At 32.9% G+C, this 20581-nt stretch overlaps 6 protein-coding genes and 1 non-coding gene across 12 annotated transcripts; all 7 read right to left on the bottom strand.

The window, feature by feature from the left end:
- Positions 1-33: 33 nt before the first annotated feature.
- TRNAL-AAG lies at positions 34-114 on the bottom strand. Its single transcript has one exon. It is a non-coding gene; the product is annotated as a tRNA-Leu (tRNA).
- A 266-nt stretch (positions 115-380) lies between these two features.
- LOC103837557 lies at positions 381-2076 on the bottom strand. Its single transcript, XM_009113914.3, has 3 exons — positions 1887-2076; positions 1449-1733; positions 381-724 (listed from the first exon to the last, which is right to left on the bottom strand). Exons 1-3 carry the CDS (start codon positions 1902-1904, stop codon positions 677-679), a joined length of 351 nt encoding a protein of 116 aa, XP_009112162.1. The 5' UTR covers positions 1905-2076; the 3' UTR covers positions 381-676.
- A 300-nt stretch (positions 2077-2376) lies between these two features.
- LOC103837556 (small GTPase LIP1) lies at positions 2377-4348 on the bottom strand. The gene is made up of 7 exons (XM_009113913.3): positions 3955-4348; positions 3793-3884; positions 3567-3708; positions 3189-3496; positions 3056-3109; positions 2855-2979; positions 2377-2774 (listed from the first exon to the last, which is right to left on the bottom strand). Exons 1-7 carry the CDS (start codon positions 4046-4048, stop codon positions 2561-2563), a joined length of 1029 nt encoding a protein of 342 aa, XP_009112161.1. The 5' UTR covers positions 4049-4348; the 3' UTR covers positions 2377-2560.
- Positions 4349-4553: 205 nt separating this feature from the next.
- LOC103837554 (probable WRKY transcription factor 51) lies at positions 4554-8121 on the bottom strand. Of its 2 annotated transcripts, none has more exons than XM_009113911.2 (3): positions 5524-8121; positions 5280-5438; positions 4554-4869 (listed from the first exon to the last, which is right to left on the bottom strand). In XM_009113911.2, exons 1-3 carry the CDS (start codon positions 5763-5765, stop codon positions 4650-4652), a joined length of 621 nt encoding a protein of 206 aa, XP_009112159.1. In that variant the 5' UTR covers positions 5766-8121; the 3' UTR covers positions 4554-4649. The 2 variants fall into 2 exon arrangements, with proteins under 2 accessions (XP_009112159.1, XP_009112160.1); XM_009113912.2 differs by having other exon boundaries at positions 5280-5420.
- Positions 8122-8378: 257 nt separating this feature from the next.
- Positions 8379-8851, bottom strand: LOC103837553 (CLAVATA3/ESR (CLE)-related protein 21). Its single transcript, XM_009113910.3, has one exon. It carries the CDS (start codon positions 8795-8797, stop codon positions 8474-8476), a length of 324 nt encoding a protein of 107 aa, XP_009112158.1. The 5' UTR covers positions 8798-8851; the 3' UTR covers positions 8379-8473.
- On the bottom strand, positions 8379-12714 carry LOC103837552 (glucan endo-1,3-beta-glucosidase 8). The gene is made up of 4 exons (XM_009113909.3): positions 11884-12714; positions 10963-11419; positions 10663-10865; positions 8379-10233 (listed from the first exon to the last, which is right to left on the bottom strand). The coding sequence occupies exons 1-4, from the start codon at positions 12228-12230 to the stop codon at positions 9783-9785; spliced, it is 1458 nt and encodes a 485-aa protein (XP_009112157.1). The 5' UTR covers positions 12231-12714; the 3' UTR covers positions 8379-9782.
- Positions 12715-15021: 2307 nt separating this feature from the next.
- LOC103837551 (ethylene-responsive transcription factor ABR1) lies at positions 15022-20581 on the bottom strand. 5 transcript variants are annotated; one of them, XR_004450818.1, is made up of 4 exons: positions 18499-20581; positions 15868-17642; positions 15711-15787; positions 15022-15630 (listed from the first exon to the last, which is right to left on the bottom strand). XR_004450818.1 is itself a non-coding variant. In XM_009113908.2 (2 exons), the coding sequence occupies exons 1-2, from the start codon at positions 18911-18913 to the stop codon at positions 16912-16914; spliced, it is 1146 nt and encodes a 381-aa protein (XP_009112156.1). In that variant the 5' UTR covers positions 18914-20581; the 3' UTR covers positions 15022-16911. The 5 variants fall into 5 exon arrangements, 1 of the variants encoding a protein (XP_009112156.1); XR_626924.2 differs by having other exon boundaries at positions 15711-17642; XR_004450817.1 differs by having other exon boundaries at positions 15022-15787.

The raw sequence follows: 20581 nt of genomic DNA, 5'->3' as shown, positions 1-20581 counted from the left end.
TCAGTTTTCATCAAAAAATAAAAAAAAGTGTATTGTTGACAGTGGGATTTGAACCCACGCCCTTTCGGACCAGAACCTTAATCTGGCGCCTTAGACCAACTCGGCCATATCAACTTTGTTGTTCGGTTATACATTGCATTATACCTAAACTGTCTACATACATCTGCTACTGCATCTTTTTTCCTGGTCAAATGCTTTTACAAATACCTACAATCTATCTGCAGGAGTTTACAATAAACTCCAATACCTTAAGCTATCCAATTTTATCATTAAGGTAGTGACTAGTGAGTTTAAGACATGAGCAGGATGATTGAAAAAGATCAGTGTTTCGTTTTTAAATGGCAAACACAATATTTTAAATTTTATAATCTAAATGCAACTTAGTAATGTAACACATATCTGCTCTGCATTACACAATATAAAAAAGAAGTGTACCAATCTCTACATCAAACCACAAAAGTAGCTACACTTCACATTTACCAAAACATCATATGGTTAGACAGTGTAAGATAACAAGTAAGCAGCATACAAACTTGATTTAATGCCTGCTTCCGCAGTAATAAGTTGCCACATTGCCATTTTTCATTTCTGTCTTCAAATCATCATCATTACTATCATTATTATATATAATTGAAACAGCTGAAGAAGATCCATCTCCTCATCGTCTCTATTACCTTCAAGCTTTAACGCAGCAGTTGAAGCAGCTGAAGATTCCTCTCCTCGCCTGTTCCATGTCACATACACTTACATGTTAGATTAAGAATCTTTTATTCCTAACTCAATTTTTATATCTTTGATGTGATTCTTTAACAATATAAACTCAACAATACCCAATCCAACCCCAAATCTTATAATATAAAGTCAAAATCTATTTTATGAAGTTTGGTGGGGGGTATTATCAATATCATGCTTAGATTTAAATAGCATAAGCAACTAGACCAAACACTCAACTTGGACCACATGTACCCCAATTGCTAGAAATAGCCATATAATGCTTACAGAGTTAGATTCCACAACCTAACCTATCCACAAGAAGATAAGGCCCACATCAAATGAACACACACAGCTAGAATCCATACACACAAGTCAGTCAAAACCTAAAAAAAGCAAACTACAACAAACAATGTGTGACCCAAAGTCTTAACCATAAAAAGCTAAAAGGTTAGACCCCAAAACATAACCAAGCTAAAGACACCTACCTACCGGTTTCAAGACAATCAATCAATCATACAATTCAAATGAAACTTTAAGAAAATGAACTTGTGGTGAATAAGCACATGACTAGAACAAACAGTGAGTAACCAATAGATCTAACACATAAGCTAGATAGATATAGTTATACAAAGTTAGATTCTAATCAATGGGAGCAAAGCTAATCCAGAACACAAAATCAATCATTCAACTCACACTAAACAATCAAAATTTTAAAAGTTAAAAGTAAATCTTACAGAAGGAGGATGTGGATGGTGGTGAGAAAACTCATTGTGGGTTTTGTTGTTGTCACTGTGAACGGTGGTGAGCTTAGGCTTAGTATTATCAACCGAAGCAGGCTGATTATGAAATGGGTTGATGAGTTCTTCTTCGTTGCCAAGACTGGCACGAGAAGGATCTCTCTTGTTCTGTTTCCTCATCTCTCTGATCTTAGAGAAATCCATAGAGTAATCAGGAATACTTCCTCCTTTCTGATCCCAATCTCCAAACTGCGGTACTGACAGCCACGGCGAGTTCTTGTTCTGCCAACAAAACAAAAATCTTCATTTTCAATAAACTTTGATTTATACAAAAGAACAAAACCACTAACACAATCGATTAAAGTTCTGGTTTTTGAGACACGGGTCAAAACAAGAACTAAACAAAAGAGAAGATGGAGTTTGAGAGATTCAGACCTCCTTAGGATCTTCCATATGATCAAAACCTGTAGACAGTAAAGAATCCTCCTTTTTTTAAATAAATTTTTCAATCAAATGAAGAAGATTACGATGGTGGTGACAGAGGAATGAATATATAATAAGCTTTTATTTAATACAGCAAAATCACAGCTCGATTGGGTGGTGCTGGTACGATTACACTTGACTGTTTCTTTGTGAAGAATTACGATTATGCCCATTCGCTCGGACACGCACACGGTGTGTCCGCGTCAGCTTCTTACTGGGCTTTCTTTCTGGGCCGTCTTACTGGGCTAGCCTTAAATATTAGTCCTATTAAATATGACACTCTTTTCTTTTTGGAACATATTAAATATGACACTCACTTTGACATCGTCCAAGACAGATGCTAAACAATTAGATTGTACTACATTCAACTAACATTATTATGATTTTGCAATCTGTTTTGACTGTCTCAAACAGTAATACATGAAAGCCAACAACAGCAAAAAAAATAAAAACACTGTCAAAGAATTGGTTTTTGTTATAAAAACAATCCAAAGAGGGTTTTGGTTTACACACATATTCACTTTAGTACTTTACCACCTACAACCACAAAGAAAGAAAGAAACCAATGGAACAATAACAAAAGAATAAAAGGATCCAAAAGCAACATAGATTCATCATAAGAGATGTCAAACGTTAATATCCATTCGCTTAGATCTACCACTACCATTGTTACTTGTGTCTTGTAAACTCGAAAGAGAGAATCTCGGTACAGCGTAGCTATCAGGAGTAGACACTGGCTGCTGCTGCTGTGGATAGAGTGTATGAGGCGGTGAAGTTAGGTTCCTTTGTGCTGCAAGTGGCGGTAACGTGTTGTTGTACTTGTAAGGATCTCCATGGAAACTGCAAACAATCAAAACCGTAAAAGACTAAAACCCCCACTTACAAAAAAAAAATCTTTGCTTTTTTAGCGTTGTTGTTACCTTGTTCTCTTGTATAACTGATCTTCATCACTTGTGATCTCATCTAACCGTTGGGATGATGAGGTTGGAATAGACCACGGTGAAGCTGCTGGTTGTTCATCTGAGAAATATCTTCTTCTTATCAACTGGAAAGAATAAAAAATGGTTTTATCAGGTCTAGAGAAGGATAGTTTGGAGATGTGTTTGATGATTGATACTAACCATCCGGAAAAACTTGTTCAAAGCTTCCTTATCATATCTAGTTTCTTTAGCAGCCTGTGGGAAGAAACTAATGATTAGTCTACAAGGCTACTTACCAATACTATAAACAGAGACTAGTGATTAGTTTACTTACCGCTATGAGACCGGCATTACCAGGAAAGCTTTCAAAGAGAGGAAGATCTTCGCTTGAGGAAAGCAAACCTTGCTTCTCAACCCAATGACGAGCTGCATCAACAAGGTTCCCACTGCTTCCTTTCGTTCCTTCCTTTGCAGCAATATCTGCTTTGTTACCAACAACAATGTACGGAACAGGAAGACCACCTGGACCTCCTCCTGAGGGTAAAGGAGCTGAGAAAGTTCCTGTCGCTGCAACCTCAGACGCCCATTTCTGCAGGCTTGTTTTTGTTCTTCTCTGAGAGAGATCATGAACAAATATAACTCCTGCAGTAAGTAAAATTCTTGTTTTAGACATAATAAGGATGAATATAAGTTAAGAGAGAGAGAGAGAGACCGTTGATTTGGGAATAGAAGAGAGAGCGGCAGTCTTTGTATCTTTCATGACCTGATACATCCCAGAGCTCAACAAAGAAGTCTCTCTCTGAGTCTCCTTGAATGCTACTTGAAGAACTACCTGGACTCCCGTAAGTTATGTGCTAAGAAGAAGGAGCAAACAAAAGGATTCTTCAGCTCCTTTACTAATTTTGAGAGAACATTTTGAGATGGTTTTTAAGTTATACCTTGACACCAACTGTGCATCCAATGGTTTGAGATGGGCGTTGAATAGAACAACCTTTGTTGATGAGCTGTACAAGTGATGTTTTTCCCACACCTAAAAAAAAATCAAAGGATGTGTTCAGAACATTAATACTAACTTGTGTTTGGTTCCATATAAGCTTAACCTGAATCACCAACGACCAAGACTCGAACTTGGCCACACAATGGCGCTAAGATCTGCTCTTTACTTTCCCTTTCACGTTCCCTCCAAAACCTCATCTTTTTTTCTTACTCAACCGAACAAAACTAACACTGTTCAATCACAGTTCCTCCGATTCCAATCAAAACCCAGAAGAAAGAGCTTCCGGAAACACTCATATCAACCTCTCAACCCTAAAAAGGAAAGACCTTTATGATCCAATCACCACCGAACAGAGACTAATCAAACTCCCCAGGAAAATCAACGCAGCTTCTTCACCGAGGATCAACACTCGAAACCGATCGAGATAAGCAGCAGCGGATCTGGATCGAGATCAGAGATCCTTTACGAGTAAGAAGAAGAAATGAATCGACTTTTTCATTTCCTGCGTATGTTGTGAACAAAAGGTAGAGACGATGAGATAGATCGCTCCGGTTACTCTTTACCCAATCAAAACCGGATCAAACCGAATCCGTTATAAACCGGACTGGCGCGGAAACTTTCTTTAACACGTACGATAAAAGTACAACACTGCACATTGGCAACTATATATATATTTTTTTTTATAACCATATCCATATATAATAATTGCGAAATAATTAACTTCGTTAATATTATACCTATAGAATTATACAAGGCGATATATTGAGATTTTACAATGATGCTAGGTTTCTGATAATATCAAGATGGAGGAGATATATGTTGGATAGATTGAAGAAGAGAGTGCTGGTTCCAATTGTTATGATCATAAGACGAGACCATGTCACTGTAATAGACATGTGAGGGAATCTCATGGTTATGGACTCCTTCGTAGGTTGTAATCACATAGGCTGCATCTTTACCATCTCTCTCTATCCTCTTCTTCACCATGCAACCTTCACTTGAGCATTTGTAGTAATTCCTATATATACATATTCACACCATCCATTCACCCTTAATTAGTTTAGTTACTTTTATAAATCAAAAATCCAGACTGATCTCCATATATGTATTATTAATATACATGTGGGCGATTTGTTTTGTTTTTATCTATGATACATGTCTACATGAGTCAAAATAAGATTTTGATGATGAATGATATTTTAGTCTATTTACCACTAATCAATTACAAAGATATGTCTGTATAAAAACAAAAACATACAAAAAGTTATGTAGTTTGATACAAGTTAAGTGGGTTGGTAGATAATATGGGACCATTAAACAGTATCAAGCAACCATATGTTAATTTCTAAAAACAACTAAATAAAATATTACAAATCAACAACTAAATGAGATGAAATGAGCAATTAAACTATTTAATTAATTTATTACCTCTTGTTAATGTTGTTTTTGACAGATTTCTTCCCATACTTCCTCCATTTATAACCATCATCCATCACATCCATCTTTGATCTCGTTCTAAATGCAACTCGATGACTCGGCGGCTCCTTCGTCTCAGCATCTTTAATTCCCCTGTTTATGCAGTCAAAACTATTAAGAAAAAAATCATTATACAATAATACAAACTGATAATGTTTGGTTAAGAATCTAACCAACATATATAACTAAAACTCACGTTGAGTCCTTTTTACTCAGCGTCATTACTGCGCTGCCAGATCCGCTGCTATCACAAGTAAGTGTCTCCGACGAAACGATGCTTGTTGGAGGTGAATTTTCCTCCTGAACTAATCCATTGTTGCCTCCTTCATCAACTTCAAACATCAAATTGGTAAAATCGAAATTATCCATAAAGGGACTAATAAAATTTTCATCGGATAAGAACGTGAAATTAGGGTTAGGGTTTTGAGGGAAATTCATTTTCTTGTTTACAGAAACAAATGAGAGAGAGAGAGAGAGAGAGAGAGAGAGAGAGAGAGAGAGAGAGAGAGAGAGAGAGAGAGAGAGAGAGAGAGAGAGAGAGAGAGATCTTAAAGCAACTAAGAACTAGTAGATTTTTTTTTGTCAACGAAGAACTAGTAGAGCTAAAGCAAGTGATGAAGGGAAGACAGAGAAATAATGTGTCTTTCACTGATAAACTTATAAATATATTACGAAAGTTTTTATTTTTATGTTGTAAGGAAATATAATTAAGAGATAAGATTAATAAACATTTACAAGCAATTTCAGCGTGGTTACTAGGAAGGTGCTTCAACACCAAGTGTGAAAGAAGAGGAAGATGACGTCATCAGAATGACGTATGGAGAGACTATACATGGTGGTGAAAAGTGAGCTTCACTTTAAGTAATGAGTTTTGGATATAGAGCTTGAGGTCCACGTACGAGCATAAGGTCCACGAACGTCATAGTTAGTGTTTCGGTAACGTGGATATTTGGATGAGTGAGGATGCAAGTTGCATGTTTGACTTACTGGATTCTGAAAATGTAACTATACTTTTTAGAGATATTGTGATAAAGCTTAAGTTTGAATGTCTGGCCTAACTTTGGTTTTAAAACTTTTAAAAGCAAAAATATTGGCTATCCGGTCTAATCTATTTATGCAAATGTAAAAAATACATCAATATGTTTCAAAATATAGAGATCCTATTGTACCACAATTAAATACATCAATATGTTTCAAAAAAAATTAAAAACTTAAAAATCAAACATAGTTCAGTTCTGATAGGAAACGTGTTTCTTATGGTCGACAAAAGATTATATATGTTTTCTTATTATTCGTTGTGTTTCCTTACAAAAGTTATGGCTCATAGCTAAGCAAGGTATCAAGGATATATTATTACACTCACTGACCCACAATGACCAAAATTTCCTAAGTCAACGATTCAAAGTGGTCTTTAAATCTTGTCTTGAAGGTAAGATGAAATTTCCTGGTGCCGCTATTAATTGTTTTGAACCACAATATAGTAGTTGCTCTTTATTTATTGTGTTAAAACAGAAATATTGACAGAAACATGTGATGTGGCTTTTTATTATGTGATGTGGCTTTGTTATAAGAAAATTCATGTGATGTAATCGTATAAAGATTACATGCAAATGGTTAAGAATATTGAAATCATCTAGTAATATAATATGTAGGGGTTTCTTTAACTGAAATACGATCGTCTTTAGAAACTATGAGTCATGTGTAAGTTTAAGTAGAGGAAAAATTAAATCCTATATTGTCAAGGACGGACTGAAACAGGCGGGCGGCTGGTCAAGGGTGAAGGAATGTGCCAGTGTGAGGTTCAAATGAAATTACATACGTTAATTTTTTTGTATTGCTTTTAATTTTGAAAGTGATGGAGGCCGGCAAAAAGAGAGAGTGAAAGTGATAGAGGTATATTCATGAACGCCTACCCTAGCAGAAAAAAATGCATCTTTCTTTATTCTAAAAATATATATTTATCATATAGATAGTGACACTTATATTCCTTGAAATCTAACTTGGAAGAAAGTTCCAAAGTTTGATTTTTTTATTTAATCGAAACATTTATTTTGAAGTTAGCAACATGATTAATGAAGTTTTTTTATGGTGAAGTTCTTAGTGAAATATAAGAAACCGTTTCTTAATTTTTAACTAAAAAAACTAAGAACGGACTCTTAAATATCTGTTCTTATAATCTGTTCACTATGTTTCATATTAAATATCACTTTAACATTTTTTTTATTACAAAAACGTATCAATTTAGAATTTCAATTCAATTTTTAATTTAATATTAATTACAAATGCATTGATTTTATAAATAATTTCAGTTTTCTCAAATATTATTGATTGAATAAGTGTAATTAATAAAAACTTAAATGTGTTTTAATCATTTTTTTTATTTGTGTGAAAATGTCAAAGTAACATTTTTATGAAACGGATGGAATATAATTTTTATACTTTATAGTAGATTTGAAGATTTCTATACAAAATAAATTATTAAATGTTTTTGTAATTACTTTCTTATTTGTGTATATACTATGCGATGCCAAGAGAAACCATAAACCAGAATAGAAGAGACTAATTTTTTTAATCTAAAAAATTTCACTGTTTCTGTCATAAAAAAAAAAAAATCTAAGTCTATAAAAGCAGGCGCGGATTTATGGATATCAAAAATAAAATATCATATAGAAGTGCATTAGAAAACACATCAACAAGTGTTGAAACATATGGTTATCAGATTAGCCACAATCAGCTATTAAACCTAATATATCAAATGGTTATATTTTTTTTTTTTAAATAACACATGTTAAGTGTTTACAATCCAAGAGATATGATCGAACCTTGGATTTTTTCAAGACAAGTCCCATATGGAATTGATACCCCATCTCAAACAAAGAATCCAACCTTTTTCTGTTAATTTTTGTATTTCTTGTTTAATTTATTTCTAATTTTGTACTACGATTCATACTAACTTTAATTAGAACTTTTGTCTTGATCATACACAACCTTTAAGCTACTTTTGTACCGCTCGGATTAAATTATCAATCCAACGAGGAATGAAATTGTAAATATTGCAAAAATGCTTTCTATTTATTAGAAAATATTAATCTTAAAATCAAACTAACATATACGAAGGGGAAGTATGTTTTGCATCTCTCGTTAATCTACTTGTTGTGAAGAGGATTTGGACCGGCGGGGATAAATCGCTTCTCTTCTTCTTCTTCTTCGTTGCCAACAATCTTTCTCCGAACTTTAGACGATCCTCGCCTGAATTTATCAAACACTGACATCTTCTCCACGGTTACAGACTCGTGATGATTCTTGTAGTATTGTAATTGACCAACGCTCGGATTATGATTTCTTTTTGTAGTGTTGGATCTTCCAGCTTGGATCGAACTTGAACGTGACAAAATTAAAATCAAGGTTGTAAAGACTAGAGATATTAAAACATCTCGCTTAATAGCATATAGTGAAGACAAAATTACCATATTACAAAATTGAAAAGGGGAAAAAATATAGAAGCTCGAGTATCTCTCTCAAATCTTGATCCTTCCTCTTTTTTGTTTTTGAACAAAGATCCTTCTCCTTCTCCTTCTTGAGTCTTAAGATAATTAAGTAAAAGTAGGAGAATTGTAGAGGAATAAGGAGAGAAGTAGAATGGTCAGCAGCAGCATTCATTACATGAAATCTGGCAGTGATATGACTACACAATTATCACAGCTTATCATTTCGTACAAGAATAAATATTTGTGTATTAATACATTTGAAACTATCATAGATTTGTATGTATTAATCTCATTTGCTAGACTACTACTTTTAAATCTAGTTAGTTTAAAACCTAATTAATAACAAGTCAAGAACAAAAAAAATATAGTTTGGTTTTGTTAAAACTATTATGTGAACAACTACATAAACAAAAGTTATGTAAGCATGTCAATAACTCATATTGTTAAAGTGAAAAAATTATACAGCATAATAAAAAAATATGAAGACATCTCTGAAAACCAATAAAAAATAGACATCTTTCTTTTGGATAGCATTTAGTACTCTCACCAACCCACATTTATCGTCATGTCAATGTCTTTAATTCCCTTGGATGACACAAAGCCTGCTAAATAAATTTTATATCTAGAACACAATGGATGTAAATATCTGTTTAATTATGATTCAAAAATGATAAATAAACAATTTGGTGCAACGGTTAAAGCGCACAATTATATATTTTTTTATCAACTAGATTTTGTGAATACAATTGAAACTCTTTTTGTTTTTTTGAATGAATGTGAAATCTTAGCATGCAGTTGAAACTCAAACGAAAAAGTAATTAATTACAAACGAGATATGATTTGATTATGTCAATCTATTAAACATAAAGGAGTACTAATTCAAATGTTATCAAACGAAAAATATATAACAATTAACGGAATATAATAAATACCCCAAAAGTGTGAAAAAAACAAACAAACAAACAAATTATATAGCCGCAACTAATCCAAGAAGAATAAGTCCAGCGACAATAAATCTTCCGAACACATAGCTGATCCTGAAATCGCCACTTCCACTGACGATCTGAATAGGGAACAAGCAACTTCCAACGGATGCATTGTTCTTAGTAATCATAGCAGATCCTCTGAAATCACAAGCCCTAACGTCTTGGCCCTGAATCTGGAAAAACATGTTAAATGCGTATGATATGTTTTGGATTTTGTCGAGGTTACTACATGTGGACCCGTAAAGCATGGCGGTGCAGTCACCATGGTAACACGCATAGTCTAGGTCCGGACCAACTTCATCTAGATTGATCGTGTCTTTGTTCACAACGCACCATTGCTTATCTAAGTATTGCACACCTTTCGCTGCCACGGGTACGATCTTGCGTCCTTGTCCCGTGAAATCTAGCATAAACTTCGGTGTTCCATCGTATCTGTTGAAAATATATTGAATATAACGAGAATATGATATTTTGTTTTTTCAAAAAAAAATGTTTTGTTTTTCCTCATTATATCTTCATACAAGCATAGTATAATTTTTGTTGTTGTAATAGTTTAAGCATAGTATAACATAAGTGGTTATAAAATAGTAGTTTTAACGTATAAATACTGGTAATGATGATAATGTGATGAGTGGAATAATAGAACATCGAAATAGTGAAATAACAAAACATGGAAACACATCAAACACTAAAAAGTTTCTGTAAAAAATACTCAAATGCTCGAATTGGTTTTGAATCTTTTGATAAATGATTGCCGTAATGATTTGTAACGCATGCATGCTATTAGACTATTAGAGCGTAACAAAGTCAGTTAGGAAAAACTTAAGAAACTCGATTTATATACGTTTGAATAGCTATTACCTGAAGATTCCCCAATGTCTTTCGAACGGTCCAGGAAGAATACTCTTCATGTCTTCGTCGAGTAAACCAAAGAGATAAACTTCTAATTTCTCAGGTCTCAGTGGAGTCCCAACATCCTTAGCAAGTCTTTTCATAAGTCCTGCATAGAACTTCTCTGCTAGCTTCGGCGTCGCATATTTATGACCATCCGTTGGCCACCCAACCTATACATAAAAGAAAAAGAAATAAACAAATTCAATAAACGCTCTCAATATTCTTGATACACCTATCTAATAATCAACAACTTGCTTATCAAGTTACCTCTCCAACGATAATCTTCATATCTTTAATCCCAGCTTTATTCAACGCGTAAACCAGCGTGTCGTAATTCGCATCAAACACGTTATCGTAATTCTTTCCGTTATCAGGAATGGTCTGACCATTACCATCGAAAAACGCATATTCGACGGGAAAATGTTGGTTCAGATAAAGACTAAGGAAAGGGTAAATGTTGACGGTGAAAGGCAAATCATTATCATGGAAGAACTTGACGATGTCGAGCATTATTTGCTTAACATCGCTGCGGAAATCGCCTTCTGATGGCTTGTCGTTAGCTGATTCGTAAACTTCAGCGTTTTGTGGGATCGTGGCTTTCATTACATCGGTATGTCCGGCCTCTTTCAACGCTCTGTGAATGTTCTTTAAAGCTGGAAACGTTGTTTTCAAGTATGATCCATTGTATGCTGACAAGAACGGCTCGTTCCCCACAGCCACGTACCTACATAGCATGGCAATCGTGTGAAAGAATTAGTCAAACAGTATGTCTTTTAAGATTAGAAAAAAACCTTTAGTATATAAAAAAATCTGATTTTGAGGTTATATATATTGATCCAAGAAATTATAAATATTTTATTCTCATAATCAATATATAAACTATAATATGGGTGTTTATTTATTTTCTATTTAAGCGTTTTTGTTTTCTTCATGCTTAATTTGCTTTTGTTTATAACAATTTATCTACTTGTTTTAAACCAAAAAAAAAGGTTAAGATATAAACGTGGCAGAAGCCATTTATCACCTAAAAAAAGGATGATCTCAAATCTGGTATTTAAATCAATCAGATAAAAAAAGGATTAATTAATTGGTTTAAGTTGTTGTCTAGACATCTATCTAACTGAGACAAGACTGATCCCAACATCGGATTAACGTCTACTGAATTTTAAAATATGTTAGTAAAGTTACTTGATGTTGACGCCATCCTTGCGCATGTAAGCAGTGATATTTTCTTTGACCCAATCTTTAGCATTACCGTAATCATCAGCTAGAGTTTCAAGAAGGTTATTAGGGATTCCGACCATAACCTCCATGCCCGAACCGGCCAAGGCATTCATCGTCCATGAATCAGCGTCAAAAAGCTTCACTTTATTGATCTTGTTCTCCTTAAGCATCCTAACAACAATATCAGGATTCAGCGGATGTGATGCGATATTACCCCAATTCACACCGAAGCCTTCGACAAAACTAGCCAGGGTCAAAACGGTCATTACAACCGTCCCGAGGTTAACGAGCATTGCTGCCCTTCCGGCCATGTTGAGAAGGCGACGATGAATGAGATTGGTTTTGTTTGATCTCGAAGATGTGTCTGCTTTCTTTGATTGATTGCTGTGTGTTGTTTTTCTTTACAGTAGGTGAATTTATTTTCTATGCGTCTTTGGGTGGTCGTTGTTGTCTTAATAATTAAAGATGTTTTTAGGTTGTTATTAGTGAAAGGTTTTAGCTTAAAATAAATTTCTATATTTAGGAAGAATCACGAGTTAATACAGGTGTATTTTTCGGAGATTTGGAATCAGTTAGGGCTTCTTTTTTTAGTTTAGAGAGTATATCTTTAATTGGTCGATTTGTTAATAGCAGTATCTAATAATATTGAATGGTTGCAACTTAAACATTTTTTTCAATGTAAAGGTGTTTCAACGTAACTTCTCCTTTCCAATGTTTAGATCTCTTTTAATTTTGTTTAACTAATACTCGGCCCGCCCTACGGGCGGGATATTAGTTAATTTGATATTCACTAAATGTTCGAGTTGAAATTTGTTTTAAGATTCAAGAATTTGATTATTTGTTATGTGTTACTTATTAATATGCGGTAGTATAGTTGTTTTTCGATTATTCTTGCTTTGGTATTATATCAAATTAACTAATTGTCCAACTCATAATTATAGATGTACAAATGTAGATTTGTGATAAAATTTGATGACAATACTGTTTTTTTTTAATTCTTATTCATAGTGGAGTGTGCATGTGTCAGAAAGAGACATATATCAACTTTTATGTTTTTGCGTATGGATTTTAAATATATATTATTTTGTATAATGCATACTTGCTCTACAACATTTGCTTGTATACTAAAAAAATTGTTTTCTATATTTTTAAAAGAGAAAATATTTAGTCTAAAATATAACATGGGCATATGTATTGACTATATATAGAAGTTGGTGTTATTTTAAAATGACATATGTATAGAGGTTTTTCAACCATTACTTCACTGGCACAAAACATTTATAACTGCAAATACCTTCTTTTAAAAGTAAAACTAATAAAAGCGTGAATGTATTTTGATATATATTATATGCATCAAGTTATAAAGGTTGGAAACATTGCAAAACTGTTTAGAGCAAAGTTTTTAACTTCACGATTTTCATCTTGACGTCAGTTCAGTGTCGGCCCTGGCCACAAGCAGAAGAAGCATGGGCTCCAGCCGATACGATAATAAATATTTTCGCGGCCACATATTTATTAAAAGTGACTTTAGCCTAGTGGTTCTAAGAGAAATTACCAGTGCTGGAGGTGTTGGGTTCAATTACCCCTGACAGCGTTTTGTTTTATTTTGGTCCCAAATATAAAATGAGACACGTGTCACTCCCATAACGTATGACTTGATGACGTGGCATCACAGGAGGGAGACGAACATATTTTTATATATATATATATTAATATGATGGTTGTGTATGTTGTTTTATTTATGGTTTGCATTATGGTTTCTGATAAATGTCAATGATATATATTTTACGTGTACATCTATTATCATTATCTTCTCTGTTAAAATAGAAGTACCATTTTTATCTACCATAAAAAAAGTCATACTAGCCTTATTAGGTTCATTTCATTAATTACATTTATTTAATTATTTATATTAATCTATTAAATATATAAAGATATTAATAACAAATCAATTTTAACTGTAAATTTAAATTTTATTTTTAGTTATAACAAAATGTTCAGAAAAAATCTAACAAAATTTTTCTAAAAATTTAAAATATTTTATTTAAATTAATACCATTGATTAATTTTGTAATTAATAATATATACTATTATACATTAATTTAAATAAGATTTTATTATAAAAAATAAAATAAAAGTGTATGCTATTTTTCAAATTTTATAATTATATTATATATCTTCTTTATTAAAAGAAATACCATAAAAAATCATACTAGGTCTATGTCATCAATTTCATCTATTTGATTATTTAAGTTAATCTATTTAATACATAACATTTCTAAAAAATCTTATAAATTATATAGATATTAATAATTAAATTTTAACTGTAAATTTAAATTTTATTTTTACTTATAATAAAATATGTTGGAAAAAATCTAACAAAATCTTAATAAAATTTTAAAATATTTTTAAATTAATGCAGCGATTGATTTCATAATTAATAATATAATATTATTATAATCTATTTACTTGTAAAATCCCACAATATACTAAAATAAATAACATAGAAATATAAATTATGCTAAGAAAATATCAGTTCTATAGTATAACTAAATTAAATTTTAAAATGTATTGTAATCTGTCTGTAAAAATTAGAAAAAAAATGAAGGAGATTCTCAATTTGTTTATTTCATACTATGAATTTATTTTACCAAACTCGAAAATATATTAATATATAATAACAATTAATAATAAAATAAAATGTATAAAACAAATCATTATACATTAATAATATCGAATAAGAAACATAACCAATAACATTATAGATTTACATAATATATAACACTAAAATGTAAATTATATATCTTTGAAAGTTTTGCAATAGTATCTGTTATATATTTATAAAATAAAAATCTACCCGCACGGATAAACGGGTGAAAAATCTAGTTTTTACTTATACGCTGTCATATGTTTTAGATAGTTGAGGTGCGGTTGATTGATTATTTCTCATAAACCTAAATAAAATATATTTCATATTAGTTGACAAAAAAAAATATTTCATATTAAAATGAAAAATATCACATTCTCCTGATAATTCGTGTACGAAAATAATATTAGTGATTTATAGAATATTCATTTAAATACTTTAAAATTCGTAAATTTATTTCATATATGAACTTATCCGTACAACTTATCTTTCATACTATTTTCGCAAGACATGAAATGAAATGTAGTAATCAATATAAATATTACATATGTCATAATTTACAGCTAAAACAAGTTACCAAACTTCTCTAGAAAAAAAAATTATTAGGCGATAACCAGAAAAATATTTGGGATCGATCAGAAATCATTCTTGAACAATCCACAAATTTGACTAAAAATAACTTTATCACTTAATATTCATACAATAATAGTCCTACTTGAATTCTTCCACTAAAGTCATTATCAAAATCTCCCACTTAAATTGATATAGGCATATAGCATTACACACAAAAATAACTTTGTTTCTAAGGCCATAAGTCCCAAAGATTACCCGTCACGCTCACGTCAAGTGCTCCTTGAGCTGTCATATCCTCTAAGGAGGCTGTGTAAGAATCAACAATGCTCTGTGGCTTTGAAGCTGCAGATGTCTTGGCTGGCTCAACCTTCACCGGGCAGCATAAGCCATAGCTCTTGGTGTAAGACTCAAGCTCGTGGCTACTAAAATTTTCTTTGGCTTTGGTTGGTTACAGTTGCTGATTCCCTTCTGACTCAAAACGAGGCAGGGATCTGCGGATCAATAACAAAAAATGAACTGTGCCGTTAACGGAAACACTACCGCTATGATTAGTATTGGTTAGTCTACTTACCAATACTATAAACGGAAACTAGTGATTAGTACTTTACCGCTATGAGACCGGCATTACCAGGAAACATCCTATGAAACCTTAATTCATCAAAACTAGAGAAAGTATTATTATAAAGCTACTAACTTGTGATTGATTCCACATAAGCTAACAAATCTACCTGAATCACCAAGACTCGAACTTGGCCACATAATGGAGCTAAGATCTGCTCTCCTTTATTTTCCCTTTCACGTTCCCTCCAAAACTTCATCTTTAACCAAACAAAACTAACACGGTCCAATCAAGTTCCTCCGATTCCAATCAAAACCCAGAAGAAAGAGCTTCCAGAAACACTCATATCAACCTCTCAACCCTAGAATGGGAAGACCTTTATGATCCAATCACCACCGAACAGAGACTAATCAAAATCAACGCAGCTTCTTCACCTTCTTCTAATGAATCAATACTCAAAATTGATGGAGATAAGCAGCAGCGGATATGGATCAAGATACTTACGAGTAAAGAAGAAATGAAATTAAACGACTTTCCTTTTCTTCCGATTTAGGGTTTACATCTCAACAAAAGACTTAGCTAAGCAAGTAATGGAGAATGCAAGAATAAAAAACATGACAACAATCGTGAACCAAGGATAATGTTTTTAAAGGCTTTATAGCTGGTAGGCAATAATACGATAACGTCACTATAGTGTAAACAAAGATATAAAATCAAGTTCCAATAACATCTTTTGGTAAAAAAAACATATGGGAATTTCAACTCATCCATCAACACTGATACACCTAGTGTGGTCCACTAAAGGGAGAGGGGTATAACCCCCAACAGCACCTCGCTTGTGTCCTCCTTCAGATGGTTCCGCTAATCGCGCATTGATAATTTACATATAAGGAAACATACAATTTACAATAATATTTGAGATAATAGATTTATTTATATGATCCATGTATTTTAATATTAAGCTAAAATTAAATATAAATTGCTTTAAAATTTTAAAATAACACTTTTTGGGCAGAAAAAAATAATTAAAGTTAACATTTTTTTATGAAACATATGAAGTAATTTTCTTTCTTACAAGAGATTATTATACAAAATTATGATAACCACTGAAAAAGGAAGAAAAACAATACAAAATTCTAAATACTATAATATTTTTTCTGTTTTCTGTAACAAAACACTATAGTAAAAGAAAAACAAGAAATGAACCATTCAATTAAGAGGATGGGCTATTATTATAGTTGTTATTATTATTACTAGCTTTGCCTAATGACTGTAGATCAAATAGATGACCAGTTTCGCTGGCTGATTCTGGCTTTGGTTGAACTGCTGCTGGAGAAAACATAGAACGAGACAAAGAAGTTGATGTAGATTGCATCGTTGAGCCTCCGGTGTGGCCAAAACGCAATGGAAATGACACTTGATCATATAAAGATTGTTGTTGATGCTGAAATTGTTGTTGGTGATGAGCCAACTCCAAGTAACTGAAGTTGTAAGATTGCATCAGCAGCTGAGAATGAACGTTTTGATCGGAAGCATGTCTTACGGGCAAAATGGTACTTGTAGAACCCGAGTTTCTTAACTGTGTTGGTCTCTGAACAGCTGTTTGCGGTACAGATAGTGTTGGAGTGGTTGAAGCGGGTCGAACTAGTTTAACGTTTTCAGGGAAGTTTAGTTTGGCTTTGTTGCCTCTAAACCGAAGAGCAGCTTCGTCATAAGCTCTTGCAGCTGATTCAGCACTGTCAAATGTACCGAGCCAAACTCTAGCCGCTTTGAAAGGATCTCGAATCTCAGCCGCCCATTTCCCCCACGGTCTTTGTCTCACTCCTCTGTATCTTCTTTGAGGTCCGTCCCCACTTAACAATGACGTTTCGGTATTCGCATTTGGTGTTGTTGTGTATTCATATGTTGGGACTGAACCTGACATGTTGCTCGAAGCTTCTCCCACTGGAAACAAACAAACATAAAACATATAAATTCAAACTTTTGTTTTAGCTCACTAATAACTCTCTTTAAATCTAGTCAAATAATGATATTATAAAGAGAAAGTCCTTAAAAACAAAACAAAATCAAAAGGAGTGTTCAGTGATTACGACAAAGTGATTAGGCCAAATGGGTGACAAAGGGCAATGCACAAGTAGTAAACAAAATGCAAGTGGAAAATGACTTTTATGCAAATGGAGGGAGATAGATTCTTTTGGCATATCATCATCACTAATTCACTATAGTTAATTGTCCGACCTTATTGTTATAATCCCAAAGTATATGTCTTCTGGTAATCAAGTACACACTTTCGTAAACTATTTAAGAAATATTAAACCATTTTTTCAAAAAAAAAAACACTTGGAAACTGGTATATGCATTGGTTCTTCGATAGTCCTGTGGAAAAAAAACTACTCATTTATGAAAAGAACTCATGGAATTTCTAGAGGAAAGCAAAAAAAAATTGCGGTTAATTTTGTATATTGCGTGAGTGCAAAAAAAAAGAGCAACTTTTTTCATTAAAATTAAACAAATAAACACAACAAAAGAGCAAATATTTAGATTTTGTGTTTTATATGATGCGACTCATACACTTGATGTATAGAATAATATACCACATCACAAATTTATTAAAACATTTATCATAAATGTTTTCAAAATCTCAAGATTCATTTGAAGTTTTGACAAAATTGAAGGAAAGATAGTTTTTGTGTTTTGAGAATCCACCATTCTTTTATATACACATACATACACGTGAGATAATTCAAACTTAAGCTGATTGTCCACGCGTGTGTTATTATTAAAAAAAATGAAAAAATACCTCTGGAACTAGAACTACCGCCTGCGAAATATTGATCAACCGTCAAAGTATTAGCTGCCTTAACGTCTTTGCCACCGCCGCCACCTTCCTCCAACTCTCTTCTTCTTTTCTGCCCGGAGGAAGAAGAAGAATTCGACGTCCCTTCTCCACCGTATTGACGAGTAGGAACATTTCCAGCGACGACATGGGTCAAAGCAGAGACGATTGCAGACATCTCTTTCTCTCTGCTAATACTAAGAGACGAGGAAGGAGGCGTGAGGGAGTTATCAAGGTGGAGGTGGTCATCTTCCGCCGAAAATGAGTAAAGCCATTGATCGATGTCAGATAACGTCCGGTGATCATCATCTTCACGAGTGGTAGGCTCGGCTTTTTTACCAACGTTACCTTCCTGATCTGCCACTTTTAAGGCACACATACAATTCTCTCCTTATAATCCTTGTCTGAAACTTGCAGCTTATAAACCCACAAATAAAAAAAGAAAAGGAAAAATATTATTTTTTTTCTTAGAGGGAAAGAAAACTCTGCAGAGAGAGCGAGAGAGTTTTATCAGATGTTCTTTTCTTAAGACAAAGAATAAGGTTTAAGCTGATAGATATAGAAATATTTTTATTGTGTGTAAAACCCTTGTCTTAGCTCAGCGCCGCCAAATGAAAGAGTCGGCTGCTCTCTGTTTCGGTCGTGTGAATGTAAAACATACACATTTAAAGTTTTAAATATAGTATATTATAAAATAAAGTAAATAACTTTATATCATAAACTTGAACTATACTAACGAAAGGAAACTTGGTTTTGATGATTCTGGTCAATATGAATTGGATATATGAAACGGATTGAAACTTTTGCAACTTGTGGGTGATACTTAATTGCATCGACATGTAACTGAACAGCTAACTGTTAATCAAAACTTAAACGAACCTAATTGACTACATCTAATTAAGTAAAGTTTAAGCTCGGGGAGGGGAGGGGGGGGGGGGGGGGGGGGGGGGGGGGGATTCTATAGCACTATAGCATGATAGTGTTATTTAGTTAAACAAGCTGCATAAAAAAAGTTATTAACTTATATTTTTACGTTTTCTATGTATTTTTATTAGACGATAGTTAAATTGCTAATTCCTAAAATTTCTTTAAACAATGATTTTATATCGATTTGAAAATTCCAAAACATATACTGTACTACTTACTTCTTAAAACAAAAAGAATACAAACATTCCTAAAATACGGAGACATTAAGACACTGATATTAAATATTATATTATGGTTCGGTGATTAATAACTAATAGTATAAGAATGAACTGCTGAAAAATAGGTAAAACCATTAAATGAAATATTATTATTTGTCTAATCGGTGAGCTTGAAGGTCAAGTTGAGAGAGAAGCCGTGCTGTACAAAAGCGCGTTCTCTCACGAGTCCGGTGTTGGTTCATGCCGACGTCAAATGCTTCGTTCGGACGGTGTGGTGGTGAAAGGCCAAAGCACATGCCTTTTCTGGGCCGTACCTACAGCCCACTTGTTTCAAGCTTCGTCTTTCATTTTGTCTTCGACCGTTTGACCCAGGAAATATTCTTCGTTTTCGGTTTTTCTTTCTCCGGTCTAAATGCTTTATACGTTTACCAATCTCAATAAACTTAAAAGATGATATTTGGAACTTTTTGTCGTTGTCAACTAACACTGATATATCATATACTTTTTCTAAGAGAATTTTGTAAACCGCTTCCCTTTTTTCTTTGATCAACAACCGCTTCCTTTATATAGTTTGTTTTTGCTTAAGCGAGTATACATTTTCCCCTCTTTACTTCAACTATTAAGTAAACTATTCAAAGCTAATTCAAAATTTCAAAATAATTTTTCATTTCAAAAAAGTGTCAGTTTGACTATTTTCACACAGATTAAGAAAATAACTAAATGTATTTAATTTTTCATTAATTACATATGTTTGACCCATAATATTTGAAATGACTAAATTATTTATAAAATTAATGCATTTGTAATTAATGTTAAGTTAAAAACTGCATTATAATTTTAAAATAATACTTTTTAACAAAAAAAAGGTTAAAATGACACATTTCAAAATAGGAGGAATATAG

Source organism: Brassica rapa, chromosome A09, assembly GCF_000309985.2.
Source record: "Brassica rapa cultivar Chiifu-401-42 chromosome A09, CAAS_Brap_v3.01, whole genome shotgun sequence".
NCBI lineage: Eukaryota > Viridiplantae > Streptophyta > Magnoliopsida > Brassicales > Brassicaceae > Brassica > Brassica rapa.
The sequence above is the reverse complement of the archived record's forward strand: the minus strand, read 5'-3'. Positions and strand labels throughout refer to the sequence as shown.